Genomic DNA, 20689 nt, shown 5'->3' on the forward strand with positions numbered 1-20689 from the left:
ACCAACAAACTGTTCATTATAATTGTTGTTGAATTAGACAATTGAAAAGCTTAAATTTTCAAAAGAGTTTGAGAACACAACTACATAATTACATAAATGGCAGAAACATTACTAAGATCCAATTTTTTCTACATCCAGAAAATGTTCTAGTCAAGCAAAATAAATAAAAGTTATTGAGCTGCTAACGATTAATGATTAATCAAATCAACTTCGCTTAACGTAAACAAAACTATTGTATGCTAGTTTCATGCTGTAGCCAAGGTAACCACTTTATGCTCTTCAATAGTAAAATATGCTTGCACCGATGGAAATAATTGACGTAAAGAAAATGAATTTAATCATTTAATTCAACAAACTAATTTGGAAAATCTCGACTTTAAAATAAAACATAAACTACATCCCCAGCAATACTGCAATGGTTTAGCATCTGTAAGTAAACGATGTCTTCTTCTTGTCTTTCTTTGCTTTCTCAAACGAAGACCTCAACTCGCATCTCATCTTACCTTTTTTCTCGAGACAAGTCAAAGTCTTACACTCACCGTGAGCATTACACGCTGCCTTGGCTTGGTCCACGGTTCCCACAATATAGCCCAACTTTCCTCCGTCTTTGTACTTGATCTTCTCTTCTGTTTCCCAGCATTCTTCTTTGTACTCCTGACATGGAACTTCAATGTCAGCGCAGGTCCCATCAACGACGGTTACATCCCCTACCAGTTCCTGGGCCAGAATATCAGCGTAAGAGATGACGGGGTCCTCCTCAGTAGAGCCGTATCCACAAAGACCCGCCTGGTAGAGAGAAGCCACCTCTGTAGAGTCAAGGGCATAGTCCCACACGTTTATGTTGTAGAGCTCACCAACGTAGGCTTGGTTGGCGCTGAACCCTCCTCCAACACTGTCCTGCTCCTGTCCGATAACCAGGTTACCTCCTGCCCTCAAACTTTCACCCTTCTTAAGGTTCTCTTGAGTCGCTGCTGCTTCTCCGTCGATACTGATGACAGCTACTCCACTCTCTGAATCCCAGGTTGCACAGTTGTGGACCCACTGGTATGTTAGTGGCACCTGACTGTAAACGTAAGCTGACTTCACGTAGAACGCGGAGTTACCCACGATGATCTCATTGTCGGATTCTGATACTGCGTAGCTGAACCAGTATCTACCTGTTCTCCTTTCCAGGAAGCTGTTCTTCTTCCAAGCGCATACGGTCAGTCCAGTCAGCTCAGGAAGGTCAGGGTTGAAGCTGATGTAGTTTGCTGTGCTGGCTGTGGGGAAGTTGAGGATCTTGTTGTGGGTTTCTCCGTTACTGGTGACCAGTCCCACCACTGATAGTAGAGTTGTCAGAGCAAAAATCATCCTGTCGTATTGGAGAAAGTGAATAGTAATAATGAATTTATCGTTATTGCTGTCTGTTATATACGAATGTTTATATTTCTATCCTGAAAGCAAACTTTCTGAAATTCTTCCAAAGAATACATGAATATGGGAGCGTTCACATATGACGTCAGCAGCCGAGGGGGTAGGGGGTTTGGAAATGCTTACGGTTGCTGACGGGAGGGGAGCGGGGGGTCTGAGCCTAGCTGACGTCAGCAGAAATGCGCTCCTACTAAATCGCTCGCCCAAATTTTAAGAAAATTCTTGTGAAAAGGCCCCTTTGGGTATTAAATTGATCTAAACCGGTGTATTTTTGGACGCTGATTCCGAATCACCCCCATGATGTAGGGTAAAAACGCTTCCCTGAAGAGTTATGGGCAAACACGCGACAGGCTAGTAAAACACGAATCCGATTGTTTAAGACTCAGGTTAGGGTTAAAGTTGTGATAAGGGTTATGGATAGCTTTGGGGTTATGGTTAGGGTTAGGGTTGGGATTAGGGTTTATGTAAAACCGTTTTATACGGCTGCAAAACCATAAAAACCAAAGTCACGTGAAATTTTTGGGCGAGCGAATTAGTAAAAGCCGCAAAAATGTAACGTGAATTTTGGCAAACATTTTTGTTTCCAATCAATTTTATTAATATTAACAATGAAACTTTGCTACTTTCCTTAATATTAGTACCTGGGTGAACTGAAATCTGTTGACCAACTGTTTAAATCAGTCGCATACTAATTTTTCCTGCCTACAGTAAACCCGTCAGCATTTTTATACGAAAAACTTTCTAATCGCACTGATCAACTCAAGGCGTACTCAGCTCAAAACGTGAAAAATCGAAAATGAGTTCAAAGTTTAGTACTAAATTATGAATGATATGGTTTATTAAGCATAGCTGCAGTACACAGTAGTCAGTTTACTACCGCCCTCATCAGATACAAATTTTAATTGTGGCAGTGCAATTGTTTCATATTGTAGCTCAAACTTGGCTCTCCTTCAAAGTTTTATTTATGTTGGTTTTGTACCCATAAACTTTTAATAACTTTTACGTCTTTGTTTTTCGGAGTCAGTCGATACGTTCCCTCATCGCATCATGTCCTAATACCACCTAGGCCTAGTCATAGTATATTATATAGTAGGTAGTGCGCCATCGACATGACAGTGAGCCGCGTGTGCCGACTGTAGGATGGTTTTTTAGCGCTTATTTAGGCCAGCACAAAATTCTTGAAACAAATGCGTATTGAGTAACCTTCCCTTGATTCAATTTTAACAAAAATTGGTTAGCTTACTCATAGACTTACAAGAAAAGTGTCCAAAAAATTTAATTTTAAATGTTAAATGTTAAAGCATATCCAACCATCAAACATTCTGTTACACTTACAGCTAAAAGCAGCGTATTTTGCCCCATTTTGCCCCATTTTCATCACTATATCAACTCTTGTATCACGTCGTGACCTTGTATCACGTTGCGACCCCCACGGTCGTTTCACTATGGTCGTCCTGACGATACAGGGGGAGCCGCGCACTTCGTGCGCGGCGGGTCATACAACGTATGACAATCGTGACCCCCATCGTCGTTTCACTGTACACTGTAGAGTTTCTCATTTCTACGATACAGGGGGAGCCGCGCATTCGTGCGCGGCGGGTTAACGGGTGATCGATACTCGTAAAACTAAAATATCTGTTCCATATATCCGTCGACGCGGACGAGTCAAACTCGGCGCGCGTCCTGGTAGGTTGTAAACCTACAAGCGGCGGGTCATACAACGTATGACAATTCAACTTTGATATCCAATTGTATCACGTTGCGACCCCCACGGTCGTTTCACTATGGGAACGTTCAAATATTGTGACGTTAGCAGCCGAGGGGAAGGACGGGTTTGAAAATGACTCAGAAAACCTTACCGCCTGCTGGGCTTGCTAGAGGTGATAGATTTTCAACAGCACGTTTGGCGTCGCGCGTCACATCGAGTTTACCTTTCGCACGCTGCATTTAGTTTAGTAGTCATGACAACGACATGACTTTGCAAAGTTTAAAAGCTGTGACCTTTTATTTAGCCAAAAATCAAACTTTTCGGTTTAATTCAGAATCTAAGTTGTCCCAAATTGTGCTCCTGGGGAGCCTCCTTTAAATTTACGAGACGGAAATTTTGTTGAAATCCGAAGGTTCTATCTATTTTACTTTTGGAGATATTCCCCGGCTGGTAGGGTTTGCTGGGGATGAACGGGGGCCGGGGGTTGATGGTTGAGCCTTGCAGAAATTTAACGTGAATTTTAGCAAAAATTGTTGGTTCAAATTGATTTTATTATTAATAAAACTTCGCTAATTTCCTTAATATTAGTACTTCGGTGAACTTAACTTTGTTGACCAACTGTTTATATCAGTCGTTTGGAGGACTTCGCCGCTTCGACGTGCCGCGCAAACTAGCATTCTTGCTTCGCATCGAAAAGACGAGATTGGGGTTGACACCGTCGTGTCAATCAAATCAGTTGCATATTAATTTTTTCTGCTTACACCCGCGCCGCGCCGTTAGTATTTTTATACCCCCTCGCTGGCTGACGGGAGGGGTAGGTATTATTATTAAGTAAGGGAGTTAAAAAGGCAAGGGGGTCTGGCGGATGCTGACGTCATTAGGGGGGTGTGTGTCACTAAATGTTCGACAGAAATACGTTAAAATACGTAAAGTTTCCGATCAATAAGCCCAAAAAAATTGAATTTAGACCCTGTTAAATATTGTTTGGAATACGTCTAAAATTTGTCTGAAATACGCGCGCAAATCAAATTAACGCCGCGTATTTTGAATTTGTTGAATCTTCTGAGCGTTAAAATTGTTTTTACTCCACAGTGGAAATCGAAATACGCGAATTTTCGGCAACAAATACGTTTGCTTGAAACGCTACGTATTTAACAGCATTGGTATGCCCCGCCCGGAATGAAAGGTTCTTAGTTGTCGGTCATCGAACCGTTTCAAGGCGTACAGTGCGAACCTTGAGCGACCTGATGTTGAAGTGGTCGTTGTAGACTCAGCTCACTACCTCTACATGCTCTCAGACAGAATAGGAGTCATGCTCATCAGACATATTATGTTCACTGCTATGCCGCTAATAAGCACTTTTTCTTGAAAAGCCAACACGAAGGTTGACGTTTGCGTCAACTCTCCTATTGTTGCCAACAGGCAACGTTAAGCAACTGATTAAGCAAGGTAAAAATACACTAAAAGTGTTAGCAAAACTATAGATGCGCAGAAATGTTTCATTGCTCAAGAGGATTAAGTTGATAGGAGTAAATAGCCAAGTCGAAGTAATTTATAATTATAACTAAGTAAACTGTGAGATGAGTTCTCTTTCTAGGCGGGGATTCAGCCGTTTTTGAGTCGGTACGTAACAGCTGCATAACAATAGTCCTCGCTCGTTCATTTGGCCTGAATGTCTCAATCCTTTAGATTCAAATCTCAACTACATTATTTAATCATCTAAAAGTTTCATTATCGTCGGTCTTGCACCGAGGGCTGAATTTGACGACCTAACCAATTGTTTAATCTTCCAGCTCTCAAACTTTTGAAGTTTAGACTGTCCCTCATTATTTGCCAAACTTTGAAATTGTTGTTTTCTTGAGAACCAATAACACTATGAAGGAGAGCTAAGTTCGAGCTAGAAGTAGAATATGAAACAATTGCATTGCCACACGTGAAATGTTTATCTGATGAGGGCGGTAGTAAACTGACCAGTACCACAGCTATAACAAACCATGTATGATTATAATTAAACCATATCATTAACAATAGGGGGGCCGACATCTTATTCTAACTAGCTAACCCAACTATAACCGTCCAAAAGCAGTCGAATAATCAATAGGCAGATCCAATCACGGTGAATATGGTATCGCAATGGCTTATACGAGAACCAGCCCATTTCGGACCCAGCTCACGTTTGTTATACTTATGTGACCACATGCCGAGAGCTCAAACATTTCTTAATATTATACTTTATAATACACAGCTACTTACTAAACTGTCATATGAACCCTACCAGGTTCTTGGTTGTCCGGCTGTTAGGATGGCTAGAATATCAAATATGGATCACATCACAAATGACACGTCACTGATTGGGCCATGTGATGTGATACCTGCGGGAGCCTGAATGAGAGGTTCTTAGTTGTCGGTCACCGTTTCTGAACCGTCGTCTTCACTCGTGTTAAGCGGTTAATAACGGGAATTAAATGGGGCTCTATTCATAACTCACGAATTTTAACGCATCCGAAACCGCAAGTTCCATTTAAAGTTTCTATCTCACCCATCCATCTTCAATATCCGAGACCGTAACTGTGGCCTTAATTTAACACATTAAACACGATACCCGCGCACTTTAGCTCAAACCTGATAATGTATTCTCCTTTAAATCGGGTATAATTATACAAAAAGTAATTATTACACTGTAAAGTGTGAACCTTATCTATCAGAAACCTATTAATGTTTCCTTGTTCTTAGTTTATTCTAAGGACTGTCCGACCAGAGATGAATTTGGAGAAGGTAGGCATGTTGATAGAATGCGATACTATTTCTATAACATATAATCTTCTCGTATATATACCTAAGAACACTTGATCGGCTCACTCCCGTTGCATGCCTTTGGCACGTACGTCTCACATCCCTAGATACGAGAACCCCCCTTTAGCAAGAGCTCCCGTCCCTAATGTGATATACGAGTCGAGCGGTCAAATCTTAAAGATCATGTTTACTTCTTAATGAACTGCTATGATGTACATGTGAACTCTACCCTGTATCTAGCCCATTTCTAGGTCAGTTAAATCCTACTGATGGATCACATCACTAATTATACGTCACTAATTAGTGATATGATCTGATCTCCCTGGGCCCCCTAGTAATGAGGGGGCCTGGCCGTCGGCCTCCCGTCGATGTGACAACGAATTTTGAGGTTTCGCAAATAAAAATAGTCAAAGAAAATTGTGAGCATGATTGGAAATTGTACTTATTAATGATTTTCATAAAAGTTACAACAAAGTCTTCATGTTATGTATCCTGGGTTTGGACAGGTAAACAGGTTATGACATTTATATTGTGTAGCTGCAATGAGCAATCCCAACTTCATTCGATTTGAATTTGATGAAGCAAGCTTACATTTACAATTACATTTCTCTTCTTTTCAGCTAAATGAAAGTTGAGCCTCGCTTCACTATTTAGTGCCACCTCAGACCTTAGCGTGAATAATTAAGTCCGTGAAAATAATGTCTGTGGCATTAAGCACCCTACGCGCGTGGGGTGGACTCCTGGGGTGGACTTTTATTCAGCGCGTATTTTGTAGCCTGTTCAACTTGACGTTTTGAATCGTTACTATCTCAATGTCACAGATACACAGAATGTGAGGTGATCATCTTAAAGAGAAACGTCTCAGCTTTCACCTGGTGTAAAGTTTATCTTTGTTCTCAAAATATAGCTCGCTCAGTGTGCAACAGAAGTTGACATTACAATAACCACGTCTGCGACCGGTCGTCAGATACCGGAGTCTTGCACAAAATTGGGTCCCTAAATTAAAATTCTATGACACAGTTACCATGCAGAAATGTCTGGAGTAACATTTGGTGAAAATTTGAAGGGTCTACTGTTAATATTGCAAAAGTTATTGAAAACAAACTAGCTTAATCAGAAGTTTTTGGGAAAATTTCAAATTTTGTACGTAGTGGGGTCTACTGGGGTGGACTCTCGTGACGCGCATCTGATGGCGTGGCTTTTTCAACAGCAGTCAGTACGGCCAATATCAGAGCACAAATTATTGTGAGTAAGACCTTAATGGTCAGCTATGAACCCCTCACTAGAATAGTAACCGTATCTAAAAACAAGGAAATGTTATTCCGTCAAAGCTCAAATTTTTTACTCTTCTCAGTGCAGTTACTATGAATGTACTAGCTAAGTATCGTTGATCGTAGCTGCATTACACAGTAGAAGGTAACCAAGGAAGACTGCTGATTAACGAAGCAATTTCAACGTGAACAGTTCCAAAATACATAATCATGGCGACGATAGTTCAACTTGAACCTTTATAGTTTTTACAGTCTAAGATCACAATAAAATCACGTGAACTGCGAATCACAAAATCAAATCACTCAAATCTGATACAGTCCCGTTACAGTACGCTTTCGTGACAACCTCAACGCTTAAAAAAATAAATATTCTGCAGTCTTGTGACCACCGATGGCCCTAACTCTCCCTTGTCCGCGAGGAACATCGTTGCGACCATGGGTTTCAGTTCTTTGTTCTTCCCACTCGGCTTCGATAGATCGAATTGGCTGGAAGTCAATCTATCAGAAAGACCTTTGTCGATCTCAGGGGCGTGGTAAATTGTGGATGTCGGAGTATAAAGCTTCCTGAAAAGATTGAGACATTCACTCGGTCTGTTGTAAATATCGAATAGTCCTTGTAGGCCGAGATTTAATTTATGTTGGGTTTGATAACTAGAGAAGGCGATTTGATATTCATTGATAGTATAAGAGTATAAGCATATAAGCATAAGTGATAAGTTTATAAACCCCCTTTATGGTACCTCGATATCAGTATTGAGTAATCATCACTCAAAATCTACTTATTAAATTTATTAACTAAACAAGTTAATGTATTACCGTCCTAGAGAGGTTTTCCTGAGAATTTGAAGTCTCTGTAGGTTGCTGACATGTCTACTAAGCTCTTCGATTGAGGAGTTTTGGACCCCTCGGCGGTCCAAATGATTTATAATGCAGTGGGCATTTTCAACATCTATCGAGCTAAACGCCCTCGCAGCATAACCTGTAGAGAATGAACATGTCATCAATGCAAAGTTCAATGATAAAAATCAGAGTGTCCGATTTCAACGGGCAGAATTCGAATATCATGGCCTTGGGGAATGGACTATTTTTTGTCGATTTTACTAACCAAACTGGCAAATGATTGTTGATTTTCGTCACTAGTCTAAAATGAAAGCAAACGTTCGGCCGAACATTTACATGATTAAAAACTTACCGGTTTCTTTCGTTATTATGTACAGACATAGCCGGGCTTGGGTTCCGCATACGATATCTTCTATCAGATTAAAGTTGAACCCAGAAAAGCAAACTGATACCTTTTCCATGAGCATCTCGTGTAGTACCATCATCATTTCGATTCTGATATCAGCTGCAAAATTCGTCTATTACTAAATGCTAGCTTTTCGAACTTCGTATCTTGGAAATAACAACTTCTATGAAAGAACACACACACACACACACACACACACACACACACACACACACACACACACAGACGCACAGAGACACACTCACACACACACACACAGACGCACAGAGACACACACTCACTCACACACACACACACAGACAGACAGACACACAGACAGACAGACAGACAGACAGACAGACAGACAGACAGACAGACAGACAGATACACACACCCACAAACACATACAGACATAGACACACAGACACAGCATAAACACAGACACACAAAGACACAGACGGACACACAGACAGACACAGATACACACAGACATACACACACACCCACAAACACACCCACAAACACACACAGACACATACACATACACACACAGACACATACACACACAGACACACACACATAAACACACATAGTTCACTTCAGTACACTACATTACAATTACAGACACACGCAGTACAATCAGAGACACACACTCGATACAAAGACAGACACAGGCACAAACACACAGAGTACACTTCAGTACAATCACAGACGCAGGCACAAAGACATATACAAGAAGAGCAGATTGAAGTACCTTCATTTGCAGATGTTGACGCATTGATCTGTGGGATATGTTCTTCAGTCTGTAACTGATCATCTGCTAGAACTGTCTCATCTGGATCAACCGGAGGAGTATCTTCCGGCAGGAGTCTGAGTGGGTCTATCGGGACAGCCATGGATCGCTCTCCGTACCTTGCTGAAATAAAGACAAAGGTCAACGACGGATGTCGCATGTCAGTCCTGTAACTAAATGTAATGCAAAATAGTGAATAAATAATTTTTACATCTGAACGATTGTTCATTGATTCTTTGAATCTGTTCATTGATTCAAAGAATCAATGAACAAAAGTTCAGGATTTTACCTTCTGTTAAGCTGTTAGCACTGACTCTAGCCCCCTCTCCCTACAAAACGACCATATCTCGGGCTGAAGCTTTCAACCGTCTTGCCTCAGCAGCCATCTAGCACAGTCGACCTGTCCTGTTAATTATGTGATCATCAAGTTACCAAATTTAATCCTTCAATATTCAAATAATTGATTATCAGACAAAACAGAGTTTAGAGCTCGACGTATGCTTCAGGGTTTCACACTGTGCTGTTATCAAACGCATGACTAAAACCTCTTGCTACTATTACCAATGTTAGATAAACCCATATTGTTAAGCGGTCAAATGATTTACCTGAGTTGATCGCGTCCATGAAAGGGTTCAACTGCGCTCTGTCCAGCTTGTTAATGTCCGCTCCAGCAGCCAGCAGTGCCTCCGCCTCCGTCACTCTCCCTGCTTTGCATGGCCAGTGAAGCGTAGAGCTCCCCTCTAAGCTCTGTGACGATCCGACGAAGGATCCAGATTCCCTTCTTTTCTCTTGAGATTGCTTCAATTCTTCCTGGAGTATGCGGATTACCATTTTATACTTCCATACAGGGCGCGTGAACAATCAGCAATGAATTATCAATTAATCAATCTAGTTTTTGAGTAAAAAGTCCACAGATTGTGATACATTGGATTTGATATTGGAAAAGACATGGCTTACCAAGTACCTTTTCATGTGCTTTTTGGAGGACAGGGATGACTTATTCCTGCGTGCCATTTCACCATAACTATCTGCTGTAACAGCAAAAATTAGAATTATGTCGGACATAATTCTAAAAAATTGGAACATTGTAGTTAATCAGTGTGGTGCTAACAACAGAGAGCGATTTGAACGGTAGGCAATTTCATAAATTTCATTAACTCGATATAAGGATGATTGGAACAGGCTAAAATCTACAATGTGGCATTAATAACTGGCTATATCGCTGCATTAAACGATTAAAGTATTGCTAACTATGGATATTCTAAGTGATCTAGGCAGAGGGGAACCGGCACAGCCTGATTGCGTTGTCTTCACTTTCAGTGACTAAGTTTCACGATAGAAAGGGGAGTAGGGGATTATGACGGAGTGAAATTTATTTAGCAGGGCAAACAAAAAACAACTGACAGCACTGAGCAAGTGAACTGGAAAATTGAGGAACGAAAATAACAGTGGTTGTCAGCCCTTTCCGTAGCAATCAGGATTTCCCAGGAGATCGATCAGGCAATCAGGATTTCCCACGAGAATGCTCGAGTCAACGCGCGCACTTGTGTCACGTGACGGCCACGTGACGCTCTAATCGTTGTCACGTGATACAGAAGGGAGGTTCCTATAGCGTCGATCTCGACAAGAGGGAGTTTCTCACGGTTTATCTTCAATAACTATCGCTATTTTTATAGTAGAGAGTTGAAACTTTCACCAAATGTTTCCCTAGACATTTCTGCATGGTAACTGTGTCATAGAATTTTAATTTAGGGACCCAATTTTGTGCAACACTCCGGTATCTGACGACCGGTCGCGGACTTGGTTATTGTATTGTCAACTTCTATTGCACACTGAGCGAGCTATATTTTGAGTGCAAAGATAAACTTTACACCAGGTGAAAGCTGAGACGTTTCTCTTTAAGATGATCACCTCACATTCTGTGTATCTGTGACATTGAGATAGTAACGATTCAAAACGTCAAGTTGAACAGGCTACAAAATACGCGCTGAATAAAAGTCCACCCCAGGAGTCCACCCCACGCGCGTAGGGTGTTAAGGTCCGTGAATAATAAAGTCCGGTAATTATTTCCATCAATTTTAGTGTGTGTGTCCCTACATATGCGTAGATATGTGTGTAGCTGATTACTATATTAGTTTATTAGTATACTAGGACAAATATAATCACTCCTCAGTCACATTCTAGAATATAGCGAATATAGCGACCCAATTTATATCAAAGATTCTCAATGATTGTCATCGAGAACATGTTATTCGGTAATATTTTTATTCAAATATTTTTATTTAAGATATTAAATTTAGACATGTCCTATTTGAACTTAAACGAGTGTTATCTCCAATGTAACCTTCAAGGAAAAATCTTCGTTGGTTATCAACAAAAAAACTGTTCATTCATGTTGTTGAATCAGATAATTGAGAAACTTTAATTTTCAAAAGAGTTTGAGAACACAACTAAATATTTACATAAATTGCACAAACATTATTAAAATCAAATGTTTTTTACATCCAGAAAATGTTCTAGTCAAGCAAAAGAATTAAAAGTTATTGAGCTGCTAACGATTAATGATTAATCAAATCAACTTCGCTTAACGTAAACAAAACTATTGTATGAGTATCATGCTGTAGGCAAGGTTACCACTTTATGCTCTTCAATAGTAAAACATGCTTGCACAGATGGAAATAATTGACTGACGAACCATTTTTAATCAGAAAATGTCAAGAATGAAGAATTGGAAATGTCATTGTTCCTGCCTAAAAGAAATAATCGTCCTTCTTATTGTGAAGTCAAGTCCTTGACTTGGTGAGTAGTGCAGGTCAAGCTTAGACAGTGCAATTTTTGGTGATGTACTTCAAGAGTTCCACCGTTTCCCTCGTCATCTTAACACCGACAAGACTCCCTGAAAATATAAAGATTGTGTCATTAAATAACAGTATCCTGTGACTGAAAATGTTTAACACGACCATTTTAAGTAGTCAATAACCAACTATTAGTATTACTAACATCAACAAAATTTACTAAACCCCCAAAATTTGGACTAAGAATTATAAAGATGTCACTTGTTTACTTATGATTGATATAAAATTAATATAATATTTACTTTAACTTATGATTATTAAATTACCGCTAATTCCGTCCCACATGGTGATGAGTGAGTTAGCATCCTCTCTTGTGAACACCTTGTTCAGGTACCGCTTGGTATACAGCATTGTCCACGGTCTCTGTTCTGAACACTCATCAGTGTCAATGTGCTTTAGAAACGTGATGAACTGGTCGGTTATCGTGAACCCGATCATCATCTCTGAAATATGCCAGTTTATTTAAATAAATATGCCAGATTGAATCGATTTATAATTTTCCTTTAATCGATTGAGATGAACAATAAAAGTTTCAGATTTTATATCTATTACAATCATATGTTATATTGAAAGCATAGAGAATAGAGATGCTTAGCATTGAGCATAGTTCATGATATGACGCACAGAGGATATTTTAAAAACATTTATCAAAATTTAAAATTTTTGAAACACCATATGCAATGATGGTCAAATTTGTTTACAAATGTTAAGTTGTTTGAGTAATAAAATCATAATTTAATATTATACCAGCTATGTTGTCCCAGCTAGAACGAAGCCGCTCAGCAACTTCTAAAGAGATCGTCGTGTTCACGTAGGTGTCCTGGGAGAAAAGATCCCAATCCCAACTTTGACTGGTCTGGTTGCATTGCTCCAACTGTTTCAGGGCCGTTTGAAGATTGTCAGCTGTTCTGTTCAAGTTTGTAGATACATTTTCCAGCTGTAGTTCCGTAGAGTTTAGCTTTGTTTGTGTCTGGTTCAGGGTCTGCTCAATGACCTCTTTTTCCTTAATTGTTTCCTCTAATGTCTGCTCGGATTCCTCCAAAGACTGCTGACATTCTGCCAATAAATGCTTAGTGGCCAAGAGCTCAGCTTCCTTACCACATTGATCAGGGATAAATTCTGTAACGGTTCCTGTTCTACTCTTCTTCAACATGTCCTCCCATTTCAGAACACGCACGTCCTCATTTTCATCTTCTATAGTAGAACACATACCAGCGTCAGCCATTCTTTTAATTTCTTCTCCAGACAGTTCCTTTGCGTAGACGTTGAGCTGCAACATCTCTCCACCAAATGCATGATCGGATCGGGTGAGATAGCTATCACCGTTTCCCAATGTGAAGCTATGGCCAGTTGGAATGGTACTGCCAGGTGTCTGTAACGTACCTAAAAGTGCACCGTCAGCGTAGTATCTCATGGAGCGGGAGGAAGTGCTAAAAGTCAAACAAGCATGGAACCACGTTCCTTTAGACACCGAGAGCTTGCTTCTAACGTCCAGATGACATTTGGTTGCACAGTTGTAATGCCCGTTACTTTCATATCGTACTATATCAGCGCCGTAACTAAAAATTATAGGCCATGTGCCCGATCCAATGTCTCGTACCCAGCTGCAAACCGACATTTTGTTGGCAAAGGGGCTCATGTCTGAGCTAAACCGTATGTATGAGCCTCCGCCATTGGCAAATTTCAGTCCTTTGATTTGGTCGGAATAACTGATAGCTTTAACAAAGTGAAATGCTAACACCAGGTACACGAGCAGGGAGAGGATCATCATTCTCTGTAGTTCTGTCAATATCATTAAATTATATTGTTTGTTAAATGATTATTACATTGAGTACGACAAATTTAGTCTTCCATAAATTTAGTCAAAATATTGACTAAAATTGTTGTAAACCAAATTTATTGAGACTAAATGTGAGCCGACCTTATTACGTAAATGTGGCACTGTGACACTTGTGGCACTAACATGTGGCACTTGCGACACTCACATGTGGCACTATCATATGTAGCATGTGGCACTTGCGGCACTCACATGTGGCACTTGTGGCACTATCATATGTAGCATGTGGTACTTGCGGCACTCACATGTGGCACTTGTGGCACTATCATGGCCTATATAATTGCGCGCGCCTTTCGTTGTAAAACTTTTGCTCCCGCCATTTCTACGAAATGTTAACAACTACAACTCACCTGTGGTCACGTGATCACATCGGAACATGGAAGAAGAGGCCGCCCAACTTGCTGTCAACTTCTTTCCTTCCAGATAAGTCACTTTACCTTGTAGTGCACTCCCGAAGTAGTTCCGATCATGTCATTCCATTTCCTTGCAAGTTCCCGGATCTCTCGCCCAACACCCCCTGCAGGGACGGAGCTTCACACGAAACGACGAGTAAACACAAGCTGGAGTCACACTACTTTGCAAGCTACAAGACGGTGCCGACTTCTTTTCCTTCAGATAAGTTTAACACATCCGTATTGCACTGCCGAAGTAGTACTCCTACACCAGTTTTCTCTTTTTCTCCTCCTCGCCTGTCCGACTCCTTTTACAGATCCGGGTGTCTCGACAGCAGAAACGGAACAAGCAAACACGGACAAGTTGGTGACACCAGGAAGCAACACAAACCTAACGCTGACAACCAAATAACTACACCGTCACATCCCCCACAGTTACAAACTCAAATACTTCCAAATCTGCATCTTTATAATGACGTATCTACATCAACGTCATCACACTAACCAATCAGCAGGCCCTGTTCCCACAATTAGTGTGCCCCGACGAGAATCGAACCTGCATCATCACGATTCCGACGCATTGCATTATTACGTCATAACACTTGTTTATTACGTCAAATTTCTGCTTGTGTCCAGTTCTTCGTGTACCCCAGCTAGTGAAACGCGGAAAACTTTGAAGGGATGCAAAAAGCTGCTGCTCGGGTGGAGCTTATCCACAGTCCCCCCACCCAGCCCTGACGAGGATACCACTCCCCCAAGGACCCGGGTGTTAGTCCTGAAATCTCACAGGATATATAGTAATGACCTCTCACTGCTCACTTCCGGCATGTGCAGCACTGAGCAGTTAGTACACTACACAAGTTCATCGACTATACACGATCTGGAGTACATTCGATCAATACCCCGGGGCTTTGAGTCAGGAGTATCACAGAATGCACCGAATTACAAAACGGTGTACAGTTCGGATGCATCACGTGATCTGTTCGATGAGGGTGTTTTATCCTGTCCAAACGTCCCAGCTGAACATCTCACGTACATTGAGTGTACAGTATATGGTAACTTACCTAACTCACTCGATCAAGCGAAACTAGAACTAGGCCTAGAAGCACGAGGCGAGCGCGGGCGCACGCTAACTACATCACGTGACGCTGGATTAACATCATTAGCGAAAAAGCGTCGCCATGACAACGCGTACTCCCCTACGATTTCTAGTAAACGTAAGCGCATACCAACCACGCTACGTTATCGGCAGGCTGACAGTGTATCTTATCTCCACATCAGCGGGGATCTGTTTCTTGATTGCAGCTCTCATTTGTTAGTTGACAGCTTGCTCTTCGTTTGTGTCCCTTCAGGACTTCTACTTGTGAATTACCCTTATAATCAAGTTTCTGCTGCTGCTTCTCAAGATGACCTGTTCAGGGCTTCTAAGGACCTGTCAGACTCGGAGGGAAGTGGAAGCACTGGAGAGAGTTCCAACAGCAGTTCCTCTAACAACTCCTCCAGTGCAGCAGCGGCATCAAAGTCAGAAAGAGAACAGATCCAAAGCAGAGGAGCATTGTCTAACGGATCCCGTAGCATCACCACTGGATCAAACGGAAATGGAGACGGGAATGACGAGGAGGATGAAAACAATAAAAGATCTCGCTTACTCCATGAATGCGAGTCTAGTGTGACAACTGATCAGGAAGATAAAGAAGAAGACACTGGTCATACTTCTGGAGGAGACGGAAGTAATGAAGGGAAAAGCTCATCACACAGCTCTTCTGCAGACGACAATATGAATAAAACTAGAAGGAACCAAGTTAAGAGCAGAGGAGCACTTTTTAACGGTTCACGTAATAGTTCTCTGAGCTCCAGTTATAGAGAGGACGACAATGAAGAAAAGAATAACAGAAACGGACCACGGCTGCTACACCAGTGCAATGATATTGCCTTGAAGGAGCCAGAAATTAAAAATTTCAGCCCACAAAATGCTGTACTGGACCGAATGTCACTGACTTTGAAAGAACATAATAACACTAGCCAACACCAAAATGTTCAGGCTATTACTGCCAACTCTACCCAGATAGACCACAGCCAACTAGCAAACCCGATGTTTGATATGTCTGTGCTCCATGGGATCTCCAAAATATCGTACTCGTTTTGGGAGTCAGCGAAGAATGTAACCCTGTTCGGCAGAGGTAGAAACGTTAGTGAGGTGAGTGACATATCAATTAGTAGGGAACTATGCGACCTGTCTGACATCGCCGAGTTATCTTTGAACATAACCATTCAAAACACCACAGTACTGGAGGACAGTGTACATGAGAACAAAAAACAAAAATCTAAAGATGAACCAGAAGATGGTGGTTTTGAAGCGAAACACACAGATGAAAGAAATAATATCTACACTGGACTCGCCAACCCAGAGATAACGCCTATCGGGATCCCACATAGATCGAGGTGCTCTAGGATCAGAACTAGATCGGAGTGTTCTCCCTTGATTAGAGCTGGGCCCTATGATGTGCCACTGGATATTATCCTAAGGAAAAAACAAAGAGCGAACAGGAAAACCCAAGCCACTCACCATAATGAGACGCCAACCAGCAAAAGGAGGAGAAACTGGTCGGAATCATTTAGTTCTAAGGACTCCCCTGGTAAAATAAATGAAATAGACTGCGTTCGGGTAAGGGACTCGGGTCTTTACGACAGCAGCAACGGATTGGGAAGTTACTTTCACTTGGAACATAACTATCTTGACAACCAAGATACCGGAAAGATCGACAAGGAGAGACTGCTTTTAGAAATAAGGAAGGCTCTATCAATACCAGGAAATGAGTCACAGTCATTTGGAGCAGACAGATCAGCAAGCCTAGTGTGGAACGAAGAGGAGATTGAAGCCGTCTCACGTTCCCATACATATGGTCAATCACCACACCCAATCGACCAGAGGAACTGCTTGATGTATCTGCTAGGCAGAATGATCAATCACTCAACCCGGTTGCAGCCAATCAAACCTATCTTTAATGGACTGAAGATCACATTATTGCCTGATAAGACTGAAAAGTTTCCTGCTGAAACCCTAATGGATAGTATAGGACAGCCGCTCATTCTTTTGCATCTAGGCAACACCAGTAGAAGTGTCAATATCATATCGAAGAAATCTGACCCTCACAGGCTTAAGGTATACGACGTTTTACTGGAAAACTTCTCCCTTCTTACCATATTTCCAGACACCTATCGTCACATGAACATCAGCTTAGCTAGTGAAGGAAACCTTTCGGGAGACAATGCCGGCCCACATATACTCATATCGCCATGCTTCATCCCACCGAGTGAGCCTCTCGAATCAAACGAAGGTGGGACGTTATCTGATGATGTTGGTATTGATGATGACCCTAAGGAAACAGATGCTGAGGACCATGATAACCTCAAAAAGACAGATGCTGAATACGATGCTAACTCGAAGGAGTCAGCTGATGGTAATTCGAAGGAGACATCTGATGAGGACGATGATAACTCGTGGGAGACAGCTGATGAGAACTCGAAAGAGAAAGTTGCTGTAGCGAGTAATGACAAGGAAGGAACATCCATTCTGGAGACAATATCACTCTGTCTCATAAAAATGGACGACCCCGTCACTGATTGTACACTGTTATCTGATAATGAAACAGTAAAATGTGAAAAGGGAACTAAACCAGTGAGCCTTGTGATGGAAGCAAGCACCAATTGCGATGGTGCAGGACCGATTCTATCGTACCCCAAAGAACACGATCATATTGAAATTACCCAACGTTCTGATGTGCATGACAAACAGGACACTTCGATTGATCACCCAGAGGAAGTAGCATTTGATGATACAACCGACGATATTCAAGGATCTGTATTTCGTAATAAGGTGACAGCTGTTGATCCTGAAAAAAAGGATTCAACTTCAACCAACAGTGCTGATCCCTCTGTTACTGAATCAGTGAGTCTCCCTGATAAAGAGGACACTACGATCGACCACCCGGAAAAAGAAGCATCTGAGGATACAACCGATGGCCCTAAATTGACTAAACTGTTTCTGAGGAAAGAAACATTGGTCCAACTTGCGGACCGCAACTCAAAAAGCAAAATTGTCGATTGGGTGAAGTTATGCCACATGAGGGTGGCGCACACCGCTGAGCTAAATAGGAAGATGGTTCTTGAGCACCTTATAGATGCTTCGCAAGGAAAAGTGAAGCTTCAACCGAGTCTGATCGAGAAACTTGTCAAGAAACTCAACGATGACGCAGTTTCTGCCGAACTGATGAACATAGGTCTAAAAGTGCCGAAAAATGCAAGAATGCGCAAGGGTGCTCTCGAGACTTATCTCAATAATGAGTTTAGTACTCTTAACACAAGTGATTACAATGAAACCTGTCATTTGGAAGAGAGTCGAATTGGAAGCCCTAAGACTAAAAAACAAAAGGGAAAAGGAACTAAGACCAGTAAAAAACCCAAAGCGATCAAGAAACACGGTAAAACCGAAGTATCAGTTGACCCTGATAAAAACACGCAAGCCGGTGTGACTACAAGAAATGATATGCCGATAGAAACTGACATAACTAAAGCAGCTGAATCTGTTCTTGAACCCTCTCCGCCAGACTTAATGAACGAAGAGGATACCAAGGATAGTAAAAATTCCAATGACTCCTCCGAGTAAGATTTAGAGACTAACAGCAGTTCAAACATACTAGAGAACGCTACTAAACCGCGAGTTGAGACTGAAAAGAAGAATAAGAAGAAATCAGAAAAGAAAAGTACCAAGAATGAAGCTAACTGTCCAAAAAAAACAGAGACTGTAAAAGCCCCACACTCTCAAAATGCCCCAGTATTTCCGGGCAAGGAACTCATGAAACCACTAAAAACCTTGGAAACGAGTTTGTTAAAGATCCAAAATAATGTCTCTTGTCAAGAAGAGCAAATCAGGCTCCTTCAAGAAAAAGATCAAGGCCACGTGAAAATCGCTAAAACGAGCGAGTGTCTCTGTCAGACAGAGTTAACTGAGCTCAGAAGCCAGATGGACACTCTGCTGCAAATTATAGAAGTCCAACAAGGAACTCTACTGCAGCTGACTGAGATGAAAGATGAAATAAATCTTATGAAAGAGCGAATTGCTGAAATCCCAGAACTTGTGCAAGCTGCGCTCATGGCCAAAAGGGTCCAGAGAACCATAATAGACAATGAACACACGTATAGTAAAAGAGCCCACCATGGGACCGAAGATTCAGCAGTGGAAATGGCCGGCCTTGGAGTTGTGATAAACTCAGATAAAATCGACGTATCAGATCACGTCGAGGTTGTAACAGAGCATGAGTTTATCCCCAACTCTCCACCTAAATCTATACCCGTCATTGCGAGCGAACATAGTCGGGCAGATTCATTAAATTTCCCCATCAACTATGACCCGGGAACATACCAGCATGTCAATAAACCTGCATCTACTGAGACTCAGATGCCAAACCCAGAAGTAATCGATGCCACTATCAAAACGATCCCAATGCCATGTGCAACAACAAATATTTCTGAGATTCCTGTAAGTGAAACAGAAACCTCTGATCCACTCATATCAGAGAACGATGTTGGATTGGGTTGGACACTGATGGAAAAGCGCAGAAAAGAGAAAACCCCGACTAATAACAAACGAAAATGTTTAATAGTGCATGATCATTTTTTCGAAGACTTTGCGAGTTCAAAGTTCACATCAGCTTTCTACATTGATCGACATAAAGTAAAGTCCATCAGTAGTATTCTCAGTCGAGGTGGGCTAATCTCTTAGGCGCGTAATCTAAAATCAGACCTTATTTATATTCACGCTGGACTGGAAGATTTGTATAAAAACAAAACCACCCCAAAAGACCTCATTGCAAATTACAAAAAAATTGTATATGATCTATTGGAATCTACATCAGCTAAAGTATGCATTTCGCTGATGATCCCAATACCAGGATTACCGGACATAAATGAAGACATATTATACGTTAACAAAGAAGTTTCGAACTTTGTCTCGTACTTAAGAAGGCGAGGAAACTTTGCAGACAGAATATACTGCTCTTGTAACGAACGTCTTGGAGGATTCGTTACAAGACTAACCAACTCCCAAAATAGAGACCTCTCTATTAACGAGAACGGAAAGAGGTTACTCTGGTTGAGGCTCAAAGATTGCTTCTATAGATGCCTTGACCTACCGAACCCTAGCTCACTCTCAAAGGAACGGACTCCAAATGAATAAAACACACAGATTGCCTCCTGTCGCACAAAAGGTCACTATGCTCAAAAACCTCCCTATTTTATCATGGAACATCCACGACTCGGTTATGAGCCAAGAAGGGCCCAAAATGGAAGACAGTGACTTTGTCAACATCCTGACACAAAGCAGCGTCTTTTGCCTGCAAGAAACCA

General features: G+C 41.5%; 3 protein-coding genes and 1 long non-coding RNA gene across 5 annotated transcripts in view; all 4 read right to left on the reverse strand.

Annotated features, from left to right (window-relative positions):
* Window positions 1-20689, reverse strand: part of LOC134822081 (1-phosphatidylinositol 4,5-bisphosphate phosphodiesterase beta-4-like) — an 858242-nt gene that overhangs the window by 437651 nt on the left and 399902 nt on the right. The window lies entirely within an intron of this gene.
* Window positions 56-1350, reverse strand: LOC134822034 (C-reactive protein-like). The gene has a single exon (XM_063832871.1). It carries the CDS (start codon window positions 1348-1350, stop codon window positions 421-423), a length of 930 nt encoding a protein of 309 aa, XP_063688941.1. The 3' UTR covers window positions 56-420.
* Window positions 8458-10452, reverse strand: LOC134821942 (uncharacterized). 2 transcript variants are annotated; one of them, XR_010161091.1, is made up of 5 exons: window positions 10165-10452; window positions 9806-10010; window positions 9490-9605; window positions 9162-9323; window positions 8458-8527 (listed from the first exon to the last, which is right to left on the reverse strand). It is a non-coding gene; the product is annotated as an uncharacterized LOC134821942 (long non-coding RNA). The 2 variants fall into 2 exon arrangements; XR_010161090.1 differs by having other exon boundaries at window positions 9162-9605.
* Window positions 11351-13469, reverse strand: LOC134821669 (uncharacterized). Its single transcript, XM_063832373.1, has 3 exons — window positions 12803-13469; window positions 12322-12498; window positions 11351-12096 (listed from the first exon to the last, which is right to left on the reverse strand). The coding sequence occupies exons 1-3, from the start codon at window positions 13467-13469 to the stop codon at window positions 12020-12022; spliced, it is 921 nt and encodes a 306-aa protein (XP_063688443.1). The 3' UTR covers window positions 11351-12019.

This window comes from Bolinopsis microptera, chromosome 10 (genome assembly GCF_026151205.1).
Source record: "Bolinopsis microptera isolate Bmic1 chromosome 10, MBARI_Bmic_1.0, whole genome shotgun sequence".
Taxonomy (NCBI): Eukaryota; Metazoa; Ctenophora; class Tentaculata; order Lobata; family Bolinopsidae; genus Bolinopsis; species Bolinopsis microptera.